General features: G+C 44.9%; 2 protein-coding genes across 3 annotated transcripts; both read left to right on the plus strand.

The window, feature by feature from the left end:
* The first annotated feature begins 2,794 nt into the window (after positions 1-2,794).
* PEX26 (peroxisomal biogenesis factor 26) lies at positions 2,795-5,672 on the plus strand. Its single transcript, XM_062491007.1, has 5 exons — positions 2,795-2,961; positions 3,528-3,668; positions 4,011-4,324; positions 5,028-5,174; positions 5,569-5,672. Exons 1-5 carry the CDS (start codon positions 2,795-2,797, stop codon positions 5,670-5,672), a joined length of 873 nt encoding a protein of 290 aa, XP_062346991.1.
* A 286-nt stretch (positions 5,673-5,958) lies between these two features.
* TUBA8 (tubulin alpha 8) lies at positions 5,959-17,236 on the plus strand. 2 transcript variants are annotated; one of them, XM_062491008.1, is made up of 5 exons: positions 5,959-5,993; positions 14,042-14,136; positions 14,795-14,943; positions 15,479-16,159; positions 16,949-17,236. In XM_062491008.1, exons 1-5 carry the CDS (start codon positions 5,959-5,961, stop codon positions 17,234-17,236), a joined length of 1,248 nt encoding a protein of 415 aa, XP_062346992.1. The 2 variants fall into 2 exon arrangements, with proteins under 2 accessions (XP_062346992.1, XP_062346994.1); XM_062491010.1 differs by lacking the exon at positions 5,959-5,993 and having other exon boundaries at positions 13,917-14,136.
* Positions 17,237-18,709: the final 1,473 nt, after the last annotated feature.

Here is an 18,709-nt window from a genome sequence, read left to right on the forward strand (position 1 = left end):
CCCGGTCTGGACCGCACCTCCTACATTTGCAGTGCTGGGTGCGCTGCTCCATGACCCTACATAGCAGGAGGAGGGTGCTGGGATGACCAGCTGCACTTGACGTCAGCCAGCAGCAGAGTGAGCATCCACACACAGCATCTGAGCTGCACCAGGAGTCTGCCTGACTGCCAGGGAGAGAAACAGAGGCAGGAGCTGGTGCTGCCTCTGACCAGGTCAGCTGCCAAGGATTCACGTGTGCCAGACAATGGAACTCAAGCATCTCTCATCTCCACGAAGATGATTATATTTCAGAATTATTTCATTTTGCTTGTTAACAAATTGCTGGTAAAATAGGTAATTGTTCCTGGCCTAAAAGTTAAACAATCCTATCACTGAGTGTTATTTGCAGGTCAGTGAGCTGCAAGAGGGTTGGCCTTCAAGGCACTACACTGTCCCCTCTAGGAAGAGAAGCGAACTACAAAAATATTCTACCATGCCTAACGGAGAAATTAATTTAACCTGTAATTGTTGTCACTACAAGTAGCCAAGGCTACTTGTCCACCTTGGCTTCTTACACAACCACACATACAGAGCTGCTGTTCAGAGCAAATTCTACCTCTCCCTGACCCTCGAACATAACTGCATCAATGTTGCAGCTCACCGCCTTTCCATAGGTCTTTATTCACCGGGCGCATCTGCAGGGAAACAGTTCTGACCCACTCCGCAGCACAGCAGCTCCTACTGCTCACTCCCCCACCTAAAACGACAGCCCCGCTCCAAAAGCTGCCTCCGTGACCACGACACCTACTGCAAGCATCACCAGAGCAGCGCTGGGTTTCCCCTCTAAGGGACAGCACATTACTGGTGCTTCCCATGAAAGAAATCCTCAAACGGCATCTTTGCAGAACGCAAACTCACCTTGGTTTTGTGCTGTCTCGGTCCTTTTCTGAGTCTCAGTGAGGAGCATCCAGCCAGTGTGAGTCTTTTTCTAACTTGATTCCTTATCCATATTTGGGAATTTGTGCTGGGCACTGGCTGGTACGAGGCACGTTCTTCCCACAGTGCACTTTGGGACTTGTAGTTCCCAAAAAGGAATGTTGTTTTCTAAATTGCAAGCACCGAGCAACAGAAACAGAAGTCTGAAATGCCTTCACCTCTGCCTTTGCTTGCTGCTGGGCCCTTCCTTTCACATGTTTCTGTGCAGTGGTTTCACCTTAGCCAGCCTGAATCCTTCAGGAACCTCTTCCACAGTTAAGGGAGGTGTGCCTTCCAAGAGGTGTGCCAGCCTCTTGGATACACCACTGCGTAAAAGCTGCTACTGCAGAGTGCTTCTGCTGCTCCAAGAGGGGCAGGTGCATGGTCCTGCCTCCTGGAATCAACTACCTAGAAAAAGAGAGCTCTGATCAAGTTTTTAATCATATTCGCCACTTTGAAATGGCATAGGAAATCCCCTTGAAAAGATGTTTTCGCTCTTCAGCATGCTTTGTGTTAGCCTATTTGATTTCTAATTAAATAATTATAGTAGGGGGACAGATAACTGGGTCAGTTGTTTGAAAAGGTTACAAGATGAATCAATCCCGTCTCTCCTGTGGAGACCCATTTCTGAGAAGCGTTTGCAATGACTGCCGTAATTACCTTGTAACCAAGACACCCTGTTGTTTTTAAATAACAAGCGCAGGAGAACGCGAATCGTTGCCTGCCGAGTTACTGCTGGGGACGTTGTCATTACGCCTGAACTCCATTTACAGCGTGCTTAAAACTGCGGGCACGGGGTGCCTGAGGAGAGGTGCCCGGAGGAAGGATGGGAGCGGAGAGCATCTCTCACCCGGCCGGGCGGCGCTGCGGAGCGGCGGGGAGCGCTCCCCCGTTAGCACCGAACTGCCGGCTCCGGGCCGGAGTCAGGAGGGCTGGGGCATTCTAGGGGCTCGGCTGGGACATCTCGGGGCTCGGCTGGAACATTCTCGGCGCTGGGCTGACTCCCGGCGGCCGCAGGGAGAACAGACGAGGTGGGCAGCGCCGGCTCTGCCCCTTTCCCTCGGCAGCCCCACGAGAAGGAAAATGAAGGAAGAGCTTTTTGGTAGGGACAGGCACCGATCTCGGTCCCGCAGCCGCTCGGAGCGTCCCTCGAGACCCCGCTTTCCACCGCTGATCCCCGCAGAGTCACAGCAGGGGATGGACCACAGCAGTGGTCATCTGGTCCCACCTCCCTGCTCTAGCAGGGTCATTGCAGAGCACACAGCACAGGATTGCATCCAGGCGATTCTGGAACATCTCCATAAAGGGAGATTCCGCACCTTCTCTGGGAAATCTGTTTCAGTGCATGGTCACCGCACAGGTAAGTCCTTCCCCCTGTCCAGGTGGAACTTCTTGCGCATCAGCTTCTGCCCATTGCCTCTTGTCCTATTGCCTGGTACCACAGAGCCTGCCTTTATCTTCTTAGCACCTCTCTTCAGGTATCGATACACGTTAAAGATATTCCCTCTCTGTCGTTTCTTCCCACGGCTGAACTGACCCAGCTTCCTCAGCCTTTCCCCGTAAGAGACGCTGCAGCCCCCGAGCATGCCCTCGTCCCGCCCTGGCCGCCGTCGATGCCCTCCCGCAGCAGCGACTACACGTCCCGGCGGCCCGCGGGCCCGAGGGATGCTGGCCGGGGCGGCCCTTCCGCTGCCGGCCGGCTCCATCGCGGCTTTCCGGTGCCTGCCCGAGCGGAGCGGAGCGGAGCCGGGCCCCGGCGGGGGCGGTGGCGGCGCTGGAGCCGGAGCCGGAGGCCGAGGCGGAGCCCTGCGGGGCCGGGCAGAGCCCTCCCGGCGGTGCCATGCGGGGCGAGCCGCCCGCCTGGGCCCCGGGGCCGGCTCAGGCGGCCGCGCTGCTGGAGGAGGCGGCGGATCTGCTGGTGCTGCACCGCGACTTCGCCGCCGCCCTGGAGCGCTGCGAGGCGGGCTGCGACAGCCTGGGCCCCGGCCACGGCCACGGCCACGAGAGGTGCGGGCGGTGCCGGCGAGCGCAGGGGACGGGGTGCCGCTGGGAAGCTGCTCGGTGTCGCATCAGCGCCGGGCTGGCTTCGAATTTCAGGCCGTGCCTGCCCTGCTCTGGGGTGGAAAAACAGCAACAGTCTTACTGGGCAACAAGTATCCATGAGACACTTCGGTTCGGCAGCGCGAACAGTCGCAGGCCGGACCGCTGGACCGCTGGACCGCACCTCTTATATTTGCAGCGTCCTTCAGTGCCGGCTGTGCCGCTCCCTGGCCTTCGTAGCTGTAGGGTCTTATCCTTTCTTTTATCCTGTCGATATTAACATGTTTCATCTCTGCGTGTTTGAGGGAAATGGGGTGTGCCAGTAGCTTTCCCTTCGTTCCCAGTGGTACAGTCACAGTGCATATCCTCAGAGGTCGAATTAGCCTTTTTGTAGGGGACAAGTAGAGGGCAAGGAGGGAAAGCAGCTGCCAGAGACCTGTGGAGTACCTGGGCTGCACTGAAGCTCACTGGAAGGGATGCAAGAGGAAATGTTATTGTAAGAAGCACTTATTTAAGTGTCTGTTCCTTACCAGTTTTGCAGAAGTGAAATGCTCCCTTTGTGTTGTGGGGATTCAGGCTCTGGCTGAGATGAACCGGTGGAGAGAAGTTCTATCTTGGGTTCTACACTATTACAATGTCCCTGAACATCTCCCTCCAAAAGTTCTGGAGTTGTGGTGAGTTTCTCTCTGTTGCTGTCAGATATACACACAGGGCTTGCATTAGGTGTAACAGCACCCCAGGCTTGGGTATTACATGATATTTTTATTTTGCCTGGTGTGAGACAGGCATGTTCTTGACCTATGTGTGGTGGAGCATGCCTGCAAGATTGCTTCTTGGTGATCAAGTCCAAAAGGGGTGATGCTGAGAGAGTAACAGCAATAGCTGCACCTGTTGTCTGCCTCAGAATTCTCTCTGTGTTTTGATGTAGACCCTGATTCATACCTTGACCTAGCTGTCAGGGATGTCAGCTTCGACAAAGACTCGGGGTTTTCTCATATTTCTCTTTTACATTTCAGTATCCTGTTGTACAGCAAAGTGAGGGAGCCGCAGGTGATGCTGGAGGTGGGCAGCAGCTGGCTGAGAGCCCACGGCAACCAGAGCCTCCCTGAGTTCGGGTCTCTGCTGGAGCTGTACCTGGCACAGGTGCTGCTGCCGCTGGGGCGCTTCGAGGGCGCGGAGGAGCTGGTGCGGGGCTGTGCCGTGTTTGACAGCGAGCAGCAGCTGGAATTCCTCAGCACTATCCTGGAGAGTCGCTGTCGGTGGGCTCAGCAGGAACAGGCACGCTCAGCTGCTGAGGAACAGCAAGACCCAGCCACAGAAACTGTTCTGGGTGGGCTTTCCATCTGTTGTTTGTGCTCTTTTTTTTACAGTTTCATTTCAAGCTGGTCCCTTACTGGCAAAGGGTAGCAAGTATTAACTAAATATTAAGAATATTGCCATGATAAAGAGGCCATGAGAAAGTCCCGCTCTGTATCACAGCAGGAAATGAAAGACTTGATGGTACCTGTGCTGAGAATTGCAAAGCATATTTAATCTCTGCCAACATCAAGAGATGACAATTAATGTCCAGGATCAAAAGCACTGTGAGGGTTTAGGAGGGCTTTTTAAAGGTAAAAAAGGAAAACTAAGACTACTGGGCAATCTTTAAAGGGTACATTTTGTTGGGTCTGTGTGCAGTTTTCTTAATTTCCATTTACAGTTGAGTGCAAGGTAGAATAATGCCTGTGTAGCATTTAAAGTACTGCTTCTTCTCCAGAACTGTAAATCGTTTGATGTTTTCTCCCAGGACAGAAGCTGGCACTACTGTGGTGTAAGATCATATTGTAGTAAAGTAGATGCCTAAAAAAGAAGTATAATTAATTGTATTACAAAATCATACTGTTTCTGTGTTCCGTGTTATATAAAAAACCCAAACCCAACCCAACTCTCATGCAATCAGACTTCCAATATTTTAGTTCCTTTTTGTCTATATCTGTGTGATTACTTTTTAAACTTTACTTTGCCCTAACAGCCTTTCTGTTCTTGTTTTCCAGGAGTGCTGTCCCAAAAGCTCCTGACCATGCTGACATTGCTACGTAGAGCACTGAGGTCCATGTCAAACCACTTCTGTTTACTTCCTTACAAGAAGATGCTCTTGGCTACTTTTTTGCTGTACCTGGTGGTGGTGAGATTAGATCCAGGTATAGGATTAAGATTTACAATTTCTCAAATTCCGTTATGGTGAAGAAATGGGTTGCTCGTAATAAATTTGGTCTGTGTAAATGTCTCAGGGAGACACAAAATCTGGGTGACTAGGAACTTAGTGTGTCTGGTGTTTCCAGTTGCAGTCCATGTAGAAAGATGAAGCTCCACATATGCCAGTTTTTGTAAATTCATTCCAGCAGACAAGGAACAGGCTCTGAGAGGCAGGCAGAGCTAGACTAGACTCAGCCTTATCCTCATCAAAGGAAGGAAGAGAACTAGGTTTTTATTAACTCTGCCTGGGGCTAGTTCTTTCTTAATATGTTTAGTGCATGTTTGTTTCACCTTGCTGGTTTTACCTAGTAAGTTTTACCTTTTTGTTTTACTTTGCAGCTTCTCCCACGTCACTGCCATTCATTTACAAACTGGTCCAGCTCTTCCGACAAGCTTGGGCAGCTGTGCTTTCTCCAATCCACAGGCCTCCAATTCGAAACTAAGTGTCTTCCTCCACTGAAAGTGTCACCTTGTCTTGGGGATCTTACCAGGCTCTTCAGGGACTGTTGAAATCTGAGTTGACCACCTGTGGACTCCTGGAATTTCTTGAGAATGGTGGTGTATGAATTTTGAAGCCACAGCAAGTATTCCTGACATTTTGCTTGGTCTTGTCCAACACTAGGGTAAAGCCACTCCTTCCATATCTGAAAATGAGTAAGAATCCTCCTTTTCAAACACTTTGCTTTGGATGTGTCTCTTGAGTTAGGGTTGTGTAGCCAGTTATGAACTATGGAAGAAGTTTTCATCCTTGAAAATGCTGAGCAGTTCTCTGAACAAGTGCAATAGTGTTCTTGGAGCCATGACTGTAAAAGGCAACAGAGTACCAGTGATTAGGGGAATATTCTGGTTTGCCTGAAGATATCTGAAAAGTCCAGTTCCTGCAGCATGGAATTTAGGACAAGCACATGGAAGAGAAGCACTGGAGAAAGTAAAGCCTATTGCATTTTGAAAGCCATGGTTTCTCTTGTGACTGATGCCTCTTTGGACAGGCACACTGGATTTTAGTAATATTTAAGCCAGAAGGATGAGGTGGGTGGACCACAAAGATTGTTCTGCTGTATCTACTCTTCTTAAATGCAGATTTCAGCACTTAGTGCTTGCCTAGTCATTCTTAGAACCACTTGGTGGTGGTGGTAAGGAAATAGATTTCTTTTTTAAAATCACATTCTATGTTATTGTCCTCAGTTATTGTCCTCCAGCAACAGCTGGAGTTGTTGCTTTTTTTGCTCTTTCCCTACCTCTTGCTTTGTTTGTGTAGATGTCAAAAAGTCTCTCTCTGTATCTAGAATTGCTCCCCAAGTCCCCTTGTATCCAAAGTCCTGGGTTAGATGAGAGTCATTTAGCAATGCTCTGCCATTCAGAACAAAAGTTTATTTTTTATAGAAAGAGATAAACTTCTCTGATATCACAAGACCTTCCCCAGATCAGTGCCAAGAAAATTGTACATGTGCAGACCAGCTCCATTTCTGACCACTTGGGGCAGAAATTGGAGGTTTGGGGTAGAACAGTAATTTCTCCTCCATCCGTTCATCCATCTGTCATCAATTGACAAAGGGTAAATTCCAAGGAGGGAGCACTGACCTGACAAAACACTGCTTTCAAACTGTTGTGTGCTGGAGGGGACAAGTTAAAGACGAGAGGCTGCAGACAAACTGGCCTCTGTCATCCCATCACCTGTGTCAAAAGGCTGTAAACACACTGGTGTCAGCCCAAACAGCAAAGTGTTGTGTGGGACCACACCAAAAGAGAGAAGTAGCCAGTGCAGATCCCAATGTGGTGTCTCACAGCAGTAGTGCCCTTTGTCTCTAGCAATAACCATACTCCTGGGTGATAGCTGTTCTTGTTTTCTTCACACATATGGGTGTGTTGGTACCCTCAGACTGTGTGTGAGCTGATGCTTTGCTGCCTATTGGGACACTTTGCAAACAGTCAAATCTTCACAACTAAAAATAGTTGTCTGTTTCATCTTAAATTATCCCAGAAAGAGCAACACTCCAGCATTATTGTCAGACAAACTCAGGCAGGTTATTCATGAATACAGTAATGACCTTGCCTAGTTGTCTCAAGAGATTTTAAAGCTCAAACCAATCCCATATCCCTCCCCAAAATTTTTGTCTCTGCTAGGACTCTACACCAGGTTAAGTAGCACATAGTGCTTCTCCATATAAAAGAGTAATTTCTTATATACTCTGCACACACAGGGAAGAGCAGCCTTCCTAGGGCAACTACGAAATGGTTCCTGTAATCCAACTATAAGTGGAGTTACAATACTGAAACCAACACTTGATGTGAAATCAAGTGGAATGAAACACAGAAGCTCTGTCTGGAGTTGAGCTCTTCCAAGAAATGACCAGGATGAGTCTTCTGCCCCCCTGCTTTGCAAGGCCTCAGGTTAAGTCTTTTGTAAGCCAGTTAATGAAATGGCAAACTTCACTCTGAAGTCAGACCAAATTCTTATCAAAGGGACTGTTGGGTAATGAAAACTTTTTGCTGTAGTCTTCTGGCATAATTTTTAGTTGGATGGCAGAGATGATGTTTTGGAGGATGGTTTGGACCAGTGGTTTCAACAGGCCATGCATAGTTTTTAGAATGCTGTTAAGTGTCATTTACCAGGACTTTTAACATTCAACTTTATTTTAAGTGTAGGTTGGGAACCTTGACTTTATTGGAGTACAGCTGATTTAGAATTTATATTGTTTTTAATTCATCATGAGAAAACAAGAAGGCAGAAATAAGCTATCAGGTATTTTTTGCAATTAATACTAAAATTGCAGTATCTAATTTTTATAATAAAGTGACTACTGATTTACCTCTTTGTAGTGCTGCTTGTTTGTGCTGTGATTGAGTACATTAAAAAAAAAATGGTGTTAATTGATTCACTCACTACAAAGTATATGAAAGTTTTCCAGAATTGTTTCACACTGTTTCATAGTTTCAGCATATTTAAGTAGAGAATGTCACCTCAATGAATCTGACAAGATCTAATCCACTGGTGATGTTGGTAGGGTGTAAGTCTGCATTTTGGGATGGCCAAGACCAATACTACCAAGAATAAAGTACCTGGTATTCATCATTATTAGATAAATGTATCTTTAAATTAGAACTAACTATAGTTTTGACCTTACTGTATTAGGGGAGAAAACTCTACAAATAAAAAGTAAAAATATGTAACACAGTTCTTTGTTTCAGGGATATTGCCTGAAAACCAGTATTTTATCAAATGTAGCAGTGTTACACAAGTACTTAATTAGTAGACTCAGGAAGTTCAGAAATCCTGAAATGAGATTCAGATGGTTCTCCCAGCAGGTGGCAATAGATTAACAGGAAACAGTTATACAGGGAGCACAAGGAAAATGTTTAAATCCTCACTCACTTTCTGGGGAAGGTATTATGATGTATGGGAAATGAAAAGACTTACACATCCCAAATTAAAAAGTAAAGAGGATTTTGTGTGATCACCTCAGAACTTACTAAGAGTGCACTGCTTTGTAAAATGGCACAATAATGTTCTAAAATAACCCATGATTCTGATACTGTTGATGATTCATTTAACTAACCAATCTGTTAACTTACCTCCCATCAGAGAGGGAGTGATGGACTTCCAGTAGAGGAGAAAAAACATTTAACTGTCCTTCACTTGCATCTTGATGTATTTCAATATCCAGCATATTGCCCAGCATATGTGTGTGTGTATATATATGAATTGGGGGAAAAAGGAGAAAGGGGAAGACATTCAGAGTGATGGCGTTTGTCTTCCTGAGCCAATGATGGAGCCCTGCTGTCCTGGTTGTGGCTGAAAACTATGGGAAGTGTGAATCCACTCCTTGGTTTCCTTTGCTTGTGTGCACAACTTCTGCTTTGTGTGTTAAACTGTACCTCAACCCACAGGTTCTCTCTTACTCTTCTGATCAGTGCTCAGTTGCCAGCTGTGGTTAAAGCAGTGCAACAGTACTTCTGAGTTCTGGATTATTCAAAAATGCTATTTTCAGAGATGTGTCTAGCTCTTAATTAGAGAAAAAGGCTTTAAGTTTCGTATAGCATCTGACTGTCTGCCTACAGAGGTTGAATGCCAGCACTCACCAAGATGACTTACTTTCCAAGACTTCAGATCCATATCTGCCTCATGTCTCTATGGACTTCCACTGGCAGAGAAAATGCCACAAAGGATGAAGTTGCAAATAATTCAGTAATTCACAAACCTCTTTTAGAGCTCCTCACTGCTAGAGCTGATATGTTGTCTCAGAGTGTGCCTGAGAGGTTTCAGGTGGTGAACTGCTCAGAGTATTTGCTGTGAGACTTTTTCCTGATTCTCTGAAGCTGTGAGCATTAATATTTCAGATTATCCAGAGCACCAGAGCTTGTCTGGAATGTTACCACTTCCATTGGAAGAAAAACACTAGAGCAACCCATTCCTTAGTCTCAAAGCAATAATCTGAAGAACTCTGAGATTCATCTTAAACAAAGCAGCAGATGGAAATCATAATGGAAATTCTTTGTTAAAAAACAATTATGGCTCCAGAAATTATGGCTGTGTAGCTTTTCCCAGCCAAAAGAGTAATGATTTGCAGGTTTATGTAAAGAACAGCAAAATGAAGACTATACCAAAGTGAGTTTATAAAAAACAGTATTAACTATTTCTCACTGTTAAAATGTAGGTGTTAAAGAAGATGCTTCTATTCTGGTTGCCAAACAGTTGCAGAAAAATATATTAATATCATAATGTCAGAGTAGACTAACTTACATTTTAGGAATTGTCTATTTAATATCTGCTAATTAAACATCATCATAAACAGTACATTTTTAAACTCTGGGGATACATAATGCAGATTTAAGCAATTAAATGTGCCTTCCTCTTTGTTACCTAGGGGTTGCAAACATGAGGATTTCTCTACTGAGAGAAGCTGCTGCTTTCCAGTGGTGAATGAGCACAGAAGGAGTGAAGTGGTGGTGGTGGTGGCTGCACTTAATGGTGTGTGTGTTGCAGGTGATGAAAAATCCCAAGGTGTGAGAAGGCGCAGTGTTACATGGCCACACTCCAAATTAACAAGTGTGCCTAGCTGCACTGAGTTTGAAGCCTGGGGTGTCTCTGAGTGGGTGGATTTGCACAGGAGGGTGTTGGAGCAGCAGGGTGACCTCTTTCCCCTGCGCTGTGACACTGAAGTGCAGTGGCAGGTGCCGGGCCCTGGGTGCCTCCTGCCCTGCAGCCCAGAGCCAGGCTCCAGCACAGACCAGTGATCCCAAAGGAGGGAAACACCTCTGGAGACACCATGGTAAGGGGGATGTGGGAGCACCATGGTAAGGGGGACTGGGAGGGCTGTGGGTGAAGGGAGGCAGCGGGGTCTGCTCTTGTTATCAGTAGATTTTGCCACGGAGTCCTAATCTCACACACCACTTGCCACATAAGAAGATGGGAAAGCAGTGCATAAAATCTCACTGAAGCATTACGGCATTAAGTTTTCTTCAGAGAGTCCCTAATGAGTGGAATTATAAGATAAATTAGATGTGGAGTCTTAGCTGTTTGGTACTTTGTGTTGTGACCACATTTTCTCAACAGCAGTTAATTTTCATACGATATAATTTTTTTTTAGAAATAAACCGAAAAAAGTTATTTACCTTTGTGTCTGTTTTAAATTAACTTAGCCCCAATGGCTATACTGTCCATAGCTATACTGGGTATGCACGTGTGTTTCTGGAGTCCATGAATCCTTTTATATATACTTCTGCATTTAAGTGACAGAATGCCCTTTGTTTGTAAGCATTGGGGGATTGTTATAAATTTGTAGAAATCTCTCAAAACCTCTTAGAATGTGAAAAAATCTATTTCACCTTGTACCCCAGTATATCTCTAGCACTGAGTCTAATTTTGGTGCGGAGGAAGAACTTTCTGCCAGCTCATCTTGCAGGCAAAACACAGGCTTCCCAGACCCAGGGAAGTGAGCGTGTTTGTGGAACAGCTGGAAGACTAAAGTCTGCCTTTTCCAGTTAATCCTGGAGCCCAGTAATTATTTGGTTTTTTAAGAGTCAAAGCTGTCCCAGATTTAGTTTCACAAAGGATCTGGTCCTTTCTGCTGTTTCTTTGTTATACCAGTCCTGGTAGATTAAGGGTGGGATGTGAAACATGAGTTTGGAGGAGAGTCCAAGTTAAAATATCACATAAAGATCAGTTTACACTGACTGTGGCGCTGAAGAAGGCCCACTGTCTTCCCTGCTAAAGGTCTGGCATCTATTTTAATGCTGTTTATGCAAAATCAGAAACCCTATTTTCACTGTCTTTTCTCTTTGGCAGAATATTTCCAAATTACTGCTGGGGTAGGACAAGATGAAATGGCTCATAAAGCAGGGTTGAAGTATGGTTTCAAACTAGAGCAGCTGAAAACTCAGTCTGGAAAGTCTTCAACTACAGTCCTATATGAAGTTTTACAGTATTAACTTCTAAAGGCAGCATTGACTTGTTCTACCTGTGAAAAAAACAGACCAATTCCTCTACAGACCTGAAGAAGTGAGCAAAGCAACTCTTTAGGTTTAAAATATTGCTTGACTTGTAACTGTAGTTTTGCTTTAAAAGATACTCTTTTTAAAAGCCAGCTTGCCTCATTGCTGTGTTTGAAAAGAAAAGAAACCCTTATTTTTCTTGCTGCCTCACAGATTCACCCTGGGATTTGAAAGAAAAGGCAGGAGCCTGCCCTGTGGAAAGTCAGCATTAACTGAATTCTCTAAGCCCAAATATGCCTTTGGTGTCTCCTGAGTAATCCTCCAGATTGCAACACACTGATTTATGAAGCCCCATTGTCACTTAAATAACTCAGACACTTTTTGCAAAACTCAGTTGAGAAAAACTGGGTTGTGCAAGTACACTTAAGAGCACATGCATTTGCAGAGTCAGCAGCTTAGATATGAGTACTGAACAGAATTAATTTATTATTATTGAATGAGAGATTTAAATTGAGCTTTCATGTTCATTTGAACTTCTGGAGATAACTAGCTGGGGCAGTGATGCCTTTTGAAATTCTCATTGCTTCTGAAAAAATGTATTCGGTTACGTTTCTTAAACACAAATATGTGTCAATTTGTGAAGGAAACACTGCTCCAGAGATGATGCTGGTCACACAGTGTGACTGAAAATTTCGTTTTGGGGAGAATACATTTCATTCTCAGGACACAGAATTATTTTGCTGGGTAAGCAGTTACAGAATTTAATTTAAAAAAATTAACTGGTCAAATCTGATAGCGCCATTGGTTATCTCTAAATGCAATATTACAAAACAAGAATGAGTGAAAAGCATCCTCTGCCCTTAAAGCCAGGCCTCCTTCATAGCAGGGCATCTCAATTCTCCTCCCCTTTCCAAACCCTGGCAGTGGTCAGTGACTTGCTTGCTGGAAACCATTCTTGAAAACTGATTGTTTTCTCCATTGTGTCCGAGCATTGTCTGGAAAAATATGAACTGGCCTAAGCCACAACTGTGCCAGTTTTTTGAATTATCAATCAGCACAGGAGATCACAGTCAAGTGTTCAGTACTATAACCTGACTTTTTTTTTTTTTACTCCCTAGTAAAGACAGGTCTTTGGGTATCAGAAAATCAGAACTCAGGCAGCTTTAATTGCTCCAAAGAGGAAACCAAATCTGAAAAAATCCACATGCTTGAGACCACTCACTCATCAAAAAAATGCCTTTCACTACACCCAGTGTTGCAATTGTTGGGACTAACCCAAAGTATTTACTTTATAATTCTGTTTGTGATCTTATGAAATCCAGCACTAGGGCCTTCATGATCCTGTACTTCTAAGTGTACAGGATTTGAGAGCAACTGACAGCTGCCTACTTTAGTCTGGTGTTACAGAGTTTTCTCCTCCTGCTGCCACAGAAACAATGCTGAAAATCATGCAAATACACGATACTGCAATGGCACTGCCTGACAAGCAATGGACCTGTGATGTAAAATTAATGTCTGCTCAGGAGCTGGAAGGAACCTTTGTTTAGACCAAGAAAATCTGAAATAATTTCCTTAGATGAAAGCAGCTCTTCCAAGTTCCTACGTGTGCTGGTTTTGTATTAATTGGTACTTAGAAGAGGGCATTTATGGAAGTAAATATAGGAGAGGAAAGGAGGGGTGGTCTAAAAGATTTATTCTAAATTTATTATTCCTTTATGTTGTTAATAAAAGTTTTCTTTACACCCTTCAAGTTTAAAACCTACCTTACTTTTACTCCTAATCCTATCTCACAACAAAAAATAAGTATATTAAAATTAACTAATCTAAACCACTACACCACACTAGCCTGCTATCAGAGGGCAGAAGGATTAAAAGACATCACCAGCCTTGGGTTACATAAAGGTAAAGGATGCCACGTGGCTGTGTCAGGTTCCATCCAGGAGTAAAAATAAACTCAACTGGGATGTGCTCCTCAGCAGGGCCAATCCAGGAAGAAAGGTGGGGTTTGTGCAATTGAAATTTCTTCCTGACAGTTTTAATATACTTCTATAGTACAGCACACAGATCTAATTTTTTTAAAGAACTGTCTCAGTAATTTGGTATGTGCATGTGCGGTCTCATTATGAACAGCTGACAGTGACAACTCGCCAGTTTTTTGGCAAAGCAATACACTGGGAAAATGTAACCACCAGGAATAAAGAGAGCTAAGGTACACTGTTTTTTCTGACCCTTCCTCTCCACTCTCCCCTCAGCGTGAGTGCATCTCTGTTCATGTTGGCCAGGCTGGAGTGCAGATAGGAAATGCGTGCTGGGAGCTCTTCTGCCTGGAGCACGGCATTCAGCCCGATGGCACCTTCAAGGACCTGCCAGATAAACTCAGCTCTGATGACTCTTTCACCACATTTTTCAATGAAACAGCCACTGGGAAGCACGTGCCACGGGCTGTAATGGTGGACTTGGAGCCAACTGTGGTAGGTCAGTATAGAAATAAACCTGCAAAATGGAGATGAGATTGCTTTTCCTCATATCACCATCGAGTGCCACCAGTCTTCACTGGCACAAAACAGCCCTTTGTACCTTGGGCTACCACTAGGTAGCATAAAATTGATTTTCTTGTGACACAGGATGCCAGATTCTGTCACAGGTATTACAAACATAGGAACAGAAGGATCCCTAGCAGTTTAATAGCTGGTACATGTGGTGCATAACTTCTGTTTGGATAAATTTTTAACTTTTGGGTTTCTTTATCATGATATTTTTGCCATTCGAATTCTGCTTTTCTTCAGTTTGGATTCAAATTGGGAGCTTGACCGCTTCCCTCTAATAATATAAGAACACCTAAAAATTGGGACACCTGAATTTGTTTGCACTTTTTTTCCTGGGGACTTGTGGATGCAGGCTGTACTTGTCACTGACAAGCTCATGAGAAGATAACTGGCTGGACTGAAGATTCAGCACAAATCAATCAAATGCAACGACGACAAAATGCTCTGGAGACATTTCCCTTCTCCATCAGCATCTGTCTTTTGGCATCATGACCTCCCGTGACTGAGGGCATGCATTGATGCCAACAGCAACAACCAGAATTTGTTGGCACTGGAGCATATTCGTACAATTTCTCTTTCTTCTTCAGATGAAGTACGGGCTGGCACCTTCCGAGAACTTTTTCATCCAGAACAGCTGATCACTGGAAAAGAAGATGCAGCCAATAACTACGCCCGTGGGCACTACACCATTGGCAAGGAAAGCATTGATATGGTGCTGGATCGTGTCCGTAAGCTGGTAAGTCCCAGTAGTTTTGAAAAACAGCAGTTTGGACTCTGCAGAAGAAAGAAGGGCAGAACTAACAGCTTGTTAATTGCAAAAGCTACCAAGAAAAGAGATTGGAAGTCATACAGAGGATGTCTTGCATATGGTACAGAAGAGAGAAGCCCAGTAGTTCACTTCTCAGCTGCACGCCTCCAGGCACTTTTATAAAGTGGTTCTGAGTATGTAATTTTTAATTATCAGCACAGCCCTACAGCACCAGTACTGATACTGAAGGGTGGATTATGCAGTTGTACATTCAGCTAGAATAACAGAGCAGTGTGAAGTTCAGAGAGAGAGAGGCCTGGACAGGTCCCTATGTCATAAGCTGAGACAGTGAGGGAAGCAAAGGTTGGAATTATCACCAGCTCTTTCCCAGGAAAACTTGACATGAAATCTATGCTGCATACTCCCTATGACTGCTTACTCCTTCAGCTCAGGATAAGTTCACATAACAGTCTTTTCCACCTTTTTCAGCTGCTGATGTTTCACTTTCTCTTTTGCTTTCTAGACTGATGCCTGCTCTGGACTGCAAGGATTCCTGATCTTCCACAGCTTTGGTGGCGGTACTGGCTCTGGATTTACATCCTTGCTGATGGAACGCCTCTCTGTGGATTATGGAAAGAAGTCCAAACTGGAGTTTGCCATCTACCCAGCCCCTCAGGTCTCCACGGCCGTGGTGGAACCCTACAATTCCATCCTGACCACGCACACCACACTGGAGCACTCGGACTGTGCCTTCATGGTGGACAACGAGGCCATCTACGACATCTGCCGCCGGAACCTGGCCATCGAGCGCCCCACCTACACCAACCTGAACCGCCTCATCAGCCAGATCGTGTCCTCCATCACCGCCTCGCTGCGCTTCGACGGCGCCCTCAATGTGGACCTGACCGAGTTCCAGACCAACCTGGTGCCCTACCCACGCATCCACTTCCCCCTGGTGACCTACGCCCCCATCATCTCCTCCGACAGAGCCCACCACGAGCAGCTCTCCGTGGCTGAGATCACCAATGCCTGCTTTGAGCCCAACAACCAGATGGTGAAGTGTGACCCGAGGCACGGCAAGTACATGGCCTGCTGCATGCTCTACCGCGGTGATGTTGTCCCCAAGGACGTCAACGTGGCCATTGCTGCCATCAAGACCAAAAGAACTGTCCAGTTTGTCGACTGGTGTCCAACAGGCTTCAAGGTGAGTAGGGCTGGGCTGCCATGAGCTTCTCTTTAGTGTTTTAAGGGCAGGTTCACTCTAGTAGAAAGCTTGTCTGTTTCTCCTATTTTCCCCTGAACATGGGGGAATATAGATATTTCCCAGTGAACATAAGAAGGATGCATTTATATAAATGGTGTTTTTTCTCCTTTGGACATCCCAATGACATAGGCTCTTACATATTTATATAAGTGGAAATTCAAAGTGTGTATGGGTTTAAATTTAAAAAAGTTTTAATTTCAGACCTGACCTCTGGAACAGACAATAAGCTTTGCCTCTGAGGCAAAATCTAAAATTCAGGAAATACCAAAACTGATAAAATTAATTAAAGAAATGCTGATATTAGGGAATCTCTTAGTTAACCTGTAAATATTATACAGCCTTTCTCCACTGGCTACACAGCAGGGTTGGGAAACATATTTTCAACAATAAGATATTAACAGTGGAAAAATATTTGTCATACAAACAGCTCCTTCAACAATGAAAACTTTCAAGTGGGAACCAACTTTTTATATTAGTTTCTACCAAGTATCTTGATGAAACTCTATATAGAGTACTGAGTAGCTGTTAAGAAAGCTGCAAACCCATCATTAAATAGTAGAACAGTATAGATATTAAAGTGAGTGTGTATCACGCTCTTTGACACTTGTAATGGCATTTGCCATCTGGCACCACTTTTCCCCAGTGACCGTGAACTTCACTCACATTTCTTCAGCTCTTTGCCTCCTGCTCCTGCTCTTTTACAGCCTTCTCTCACATTCCCGTCTCCAGGTTGGGATCAACTACCAGCCTCCTACGGTTGTTCCTGGAGGAGACTTAGCCCAGGTCCAGCGAGCAGTCTGCATGCTGAGCAACACCACGGCCATCGCCGAGGCTTGGGCGAGGCTCGACCACAAGTTCGACCTGATGTACGCCAAGAGAGCTTTTGTGCACTGGTATGTGGGTGAAGGCATGGAGGAGGGAGAGTTTGCAGAGGCCCGAGAGGACCTGGCTGCCCTGGAAAAGGACTATGAAGAAGTGGGAACTGACTCATTTGAAGAAGAGAATGATGGGGAGTAATTTTAAAATACATTTTGCTTCTGGCAAACACAGAATTGTCTCTGTATCACTGCATTGCATGTGTCAACAATTAGGTCAGGTTTTCTGTGCAGTGTAAACATAAATTTAGGAGATGTCATACAGTGATATTTTTTATTCTATAAATGACAGGCAAATTATCCTGTAAAATATCATCAGCTGTAGTAATGTCCCACCACTCCCAGTAATGTAAAAAATACTTGCTCCCCTTGCACACTTAATGTGAGCCTTTTAAAGCTCTGTACATGATAAAATCACTACATTCCACATGGGTCATCCCAAAAAGCTGCAGAATCCTGCTTCCTGCTCCTATCAACAGGGACACCACAGACACCTGCTGTGATTCTACAGAATCCCTAATCAGCTAGGACACTCTCTAGGATATTTGAAAAGTCATGGCAATCAGCTGAAGTCCCAGGGGACTGGAATAAGGGAAACATTGTCCCCATAGTTAAAGAGGGTAGAAAGGAGGGTCCTGGTGACTGCCAACCTGTTTGCCTCACCTCTGTGTCAGGGAATATCATGGAAGTCCTGTCAGAAGCTATGCTAAGGCATATGGAGGGCAGATTTAATTGGATGCTCATGGATAAATTAACTGGGCACTTATGCATGAAGTACCTAGGTGCTCATGCAGATATTAATTGGGAATTTATTAACACCTTGGTGCAGCAAATGAGATGTCTTTCTTTTTGATTAGGTTCTCCTACATGCATTTGCGATCCTCCTTGGTCATTTCAGAATCTGGATTTTTTATGATGTTAATACAGAATTCCTTTCAAGAAGGACCTGCCTATAAAAAGTAAAGGCAATTCTTAGAAATACCCAAGTTGCCTTTCTTTCAAAACAGAATTTTCAGACCTGAAAACCTTCCTGGGACTGATTCTGCCAGATTTTCTCTCAAAAAGTAAGACAATATTTCTCCTTTTTTGCACGGGTATGTTCATAAATTCCCAGTTAATTAATGCACAAGTCTTAATTACCTCACATAACCCTCCCTTTCCCCCTGATATTTCTCATCCATTTTTCACCTCATGTTTCCTGCCATTTTTCTCTCATTTTCTGCCCTTTGACCCTATGTTTAAATAACTTGAGTGTTGGAAAAAGGAGAATTTTTCCTCAATTAAACCTTAAATAATGGAAAAGGGAAGTTTTCCTTTAATTGATACCCTTAAAGTTGCAGGTGAAGGGGCTCCCCTCCAATTTAAACACAGACAATAATGGAAAATGAAATGTCCCCTCAACTTAAACTGCTTTTCCCTCCAACTCCTCTCTTTTCTGGGGTCACTGGCAGGGTCTGGAGGCACTGGGGAGGGACTGGGAAGATGAAATAGAAAAGAGAAAGAAAAAGGATCTTCCCTGCACAAGCACGTGCTCTCCCACCTGCTCAGGTGCGCTGCTCCCCTCTCCTGTGCTGCCCTGTGGCACAGGGCCTGTCCCTTTGCACATCCTGAGCGA

Source organism: Cinclus cinclus, chromosome 4, assembly GCF_963662255.1.
Source record: "Cinclus cinclus chromosome 4, bCinCin1.1, whole genome shotgun sequence".
In the NCBI taxonomy this organism is placed as follows: Eukaryota; Metazoa; Chordata; class Aves; order Passeriformes; family Cinclidae; genus Cinclus; species Cinclus cinclus.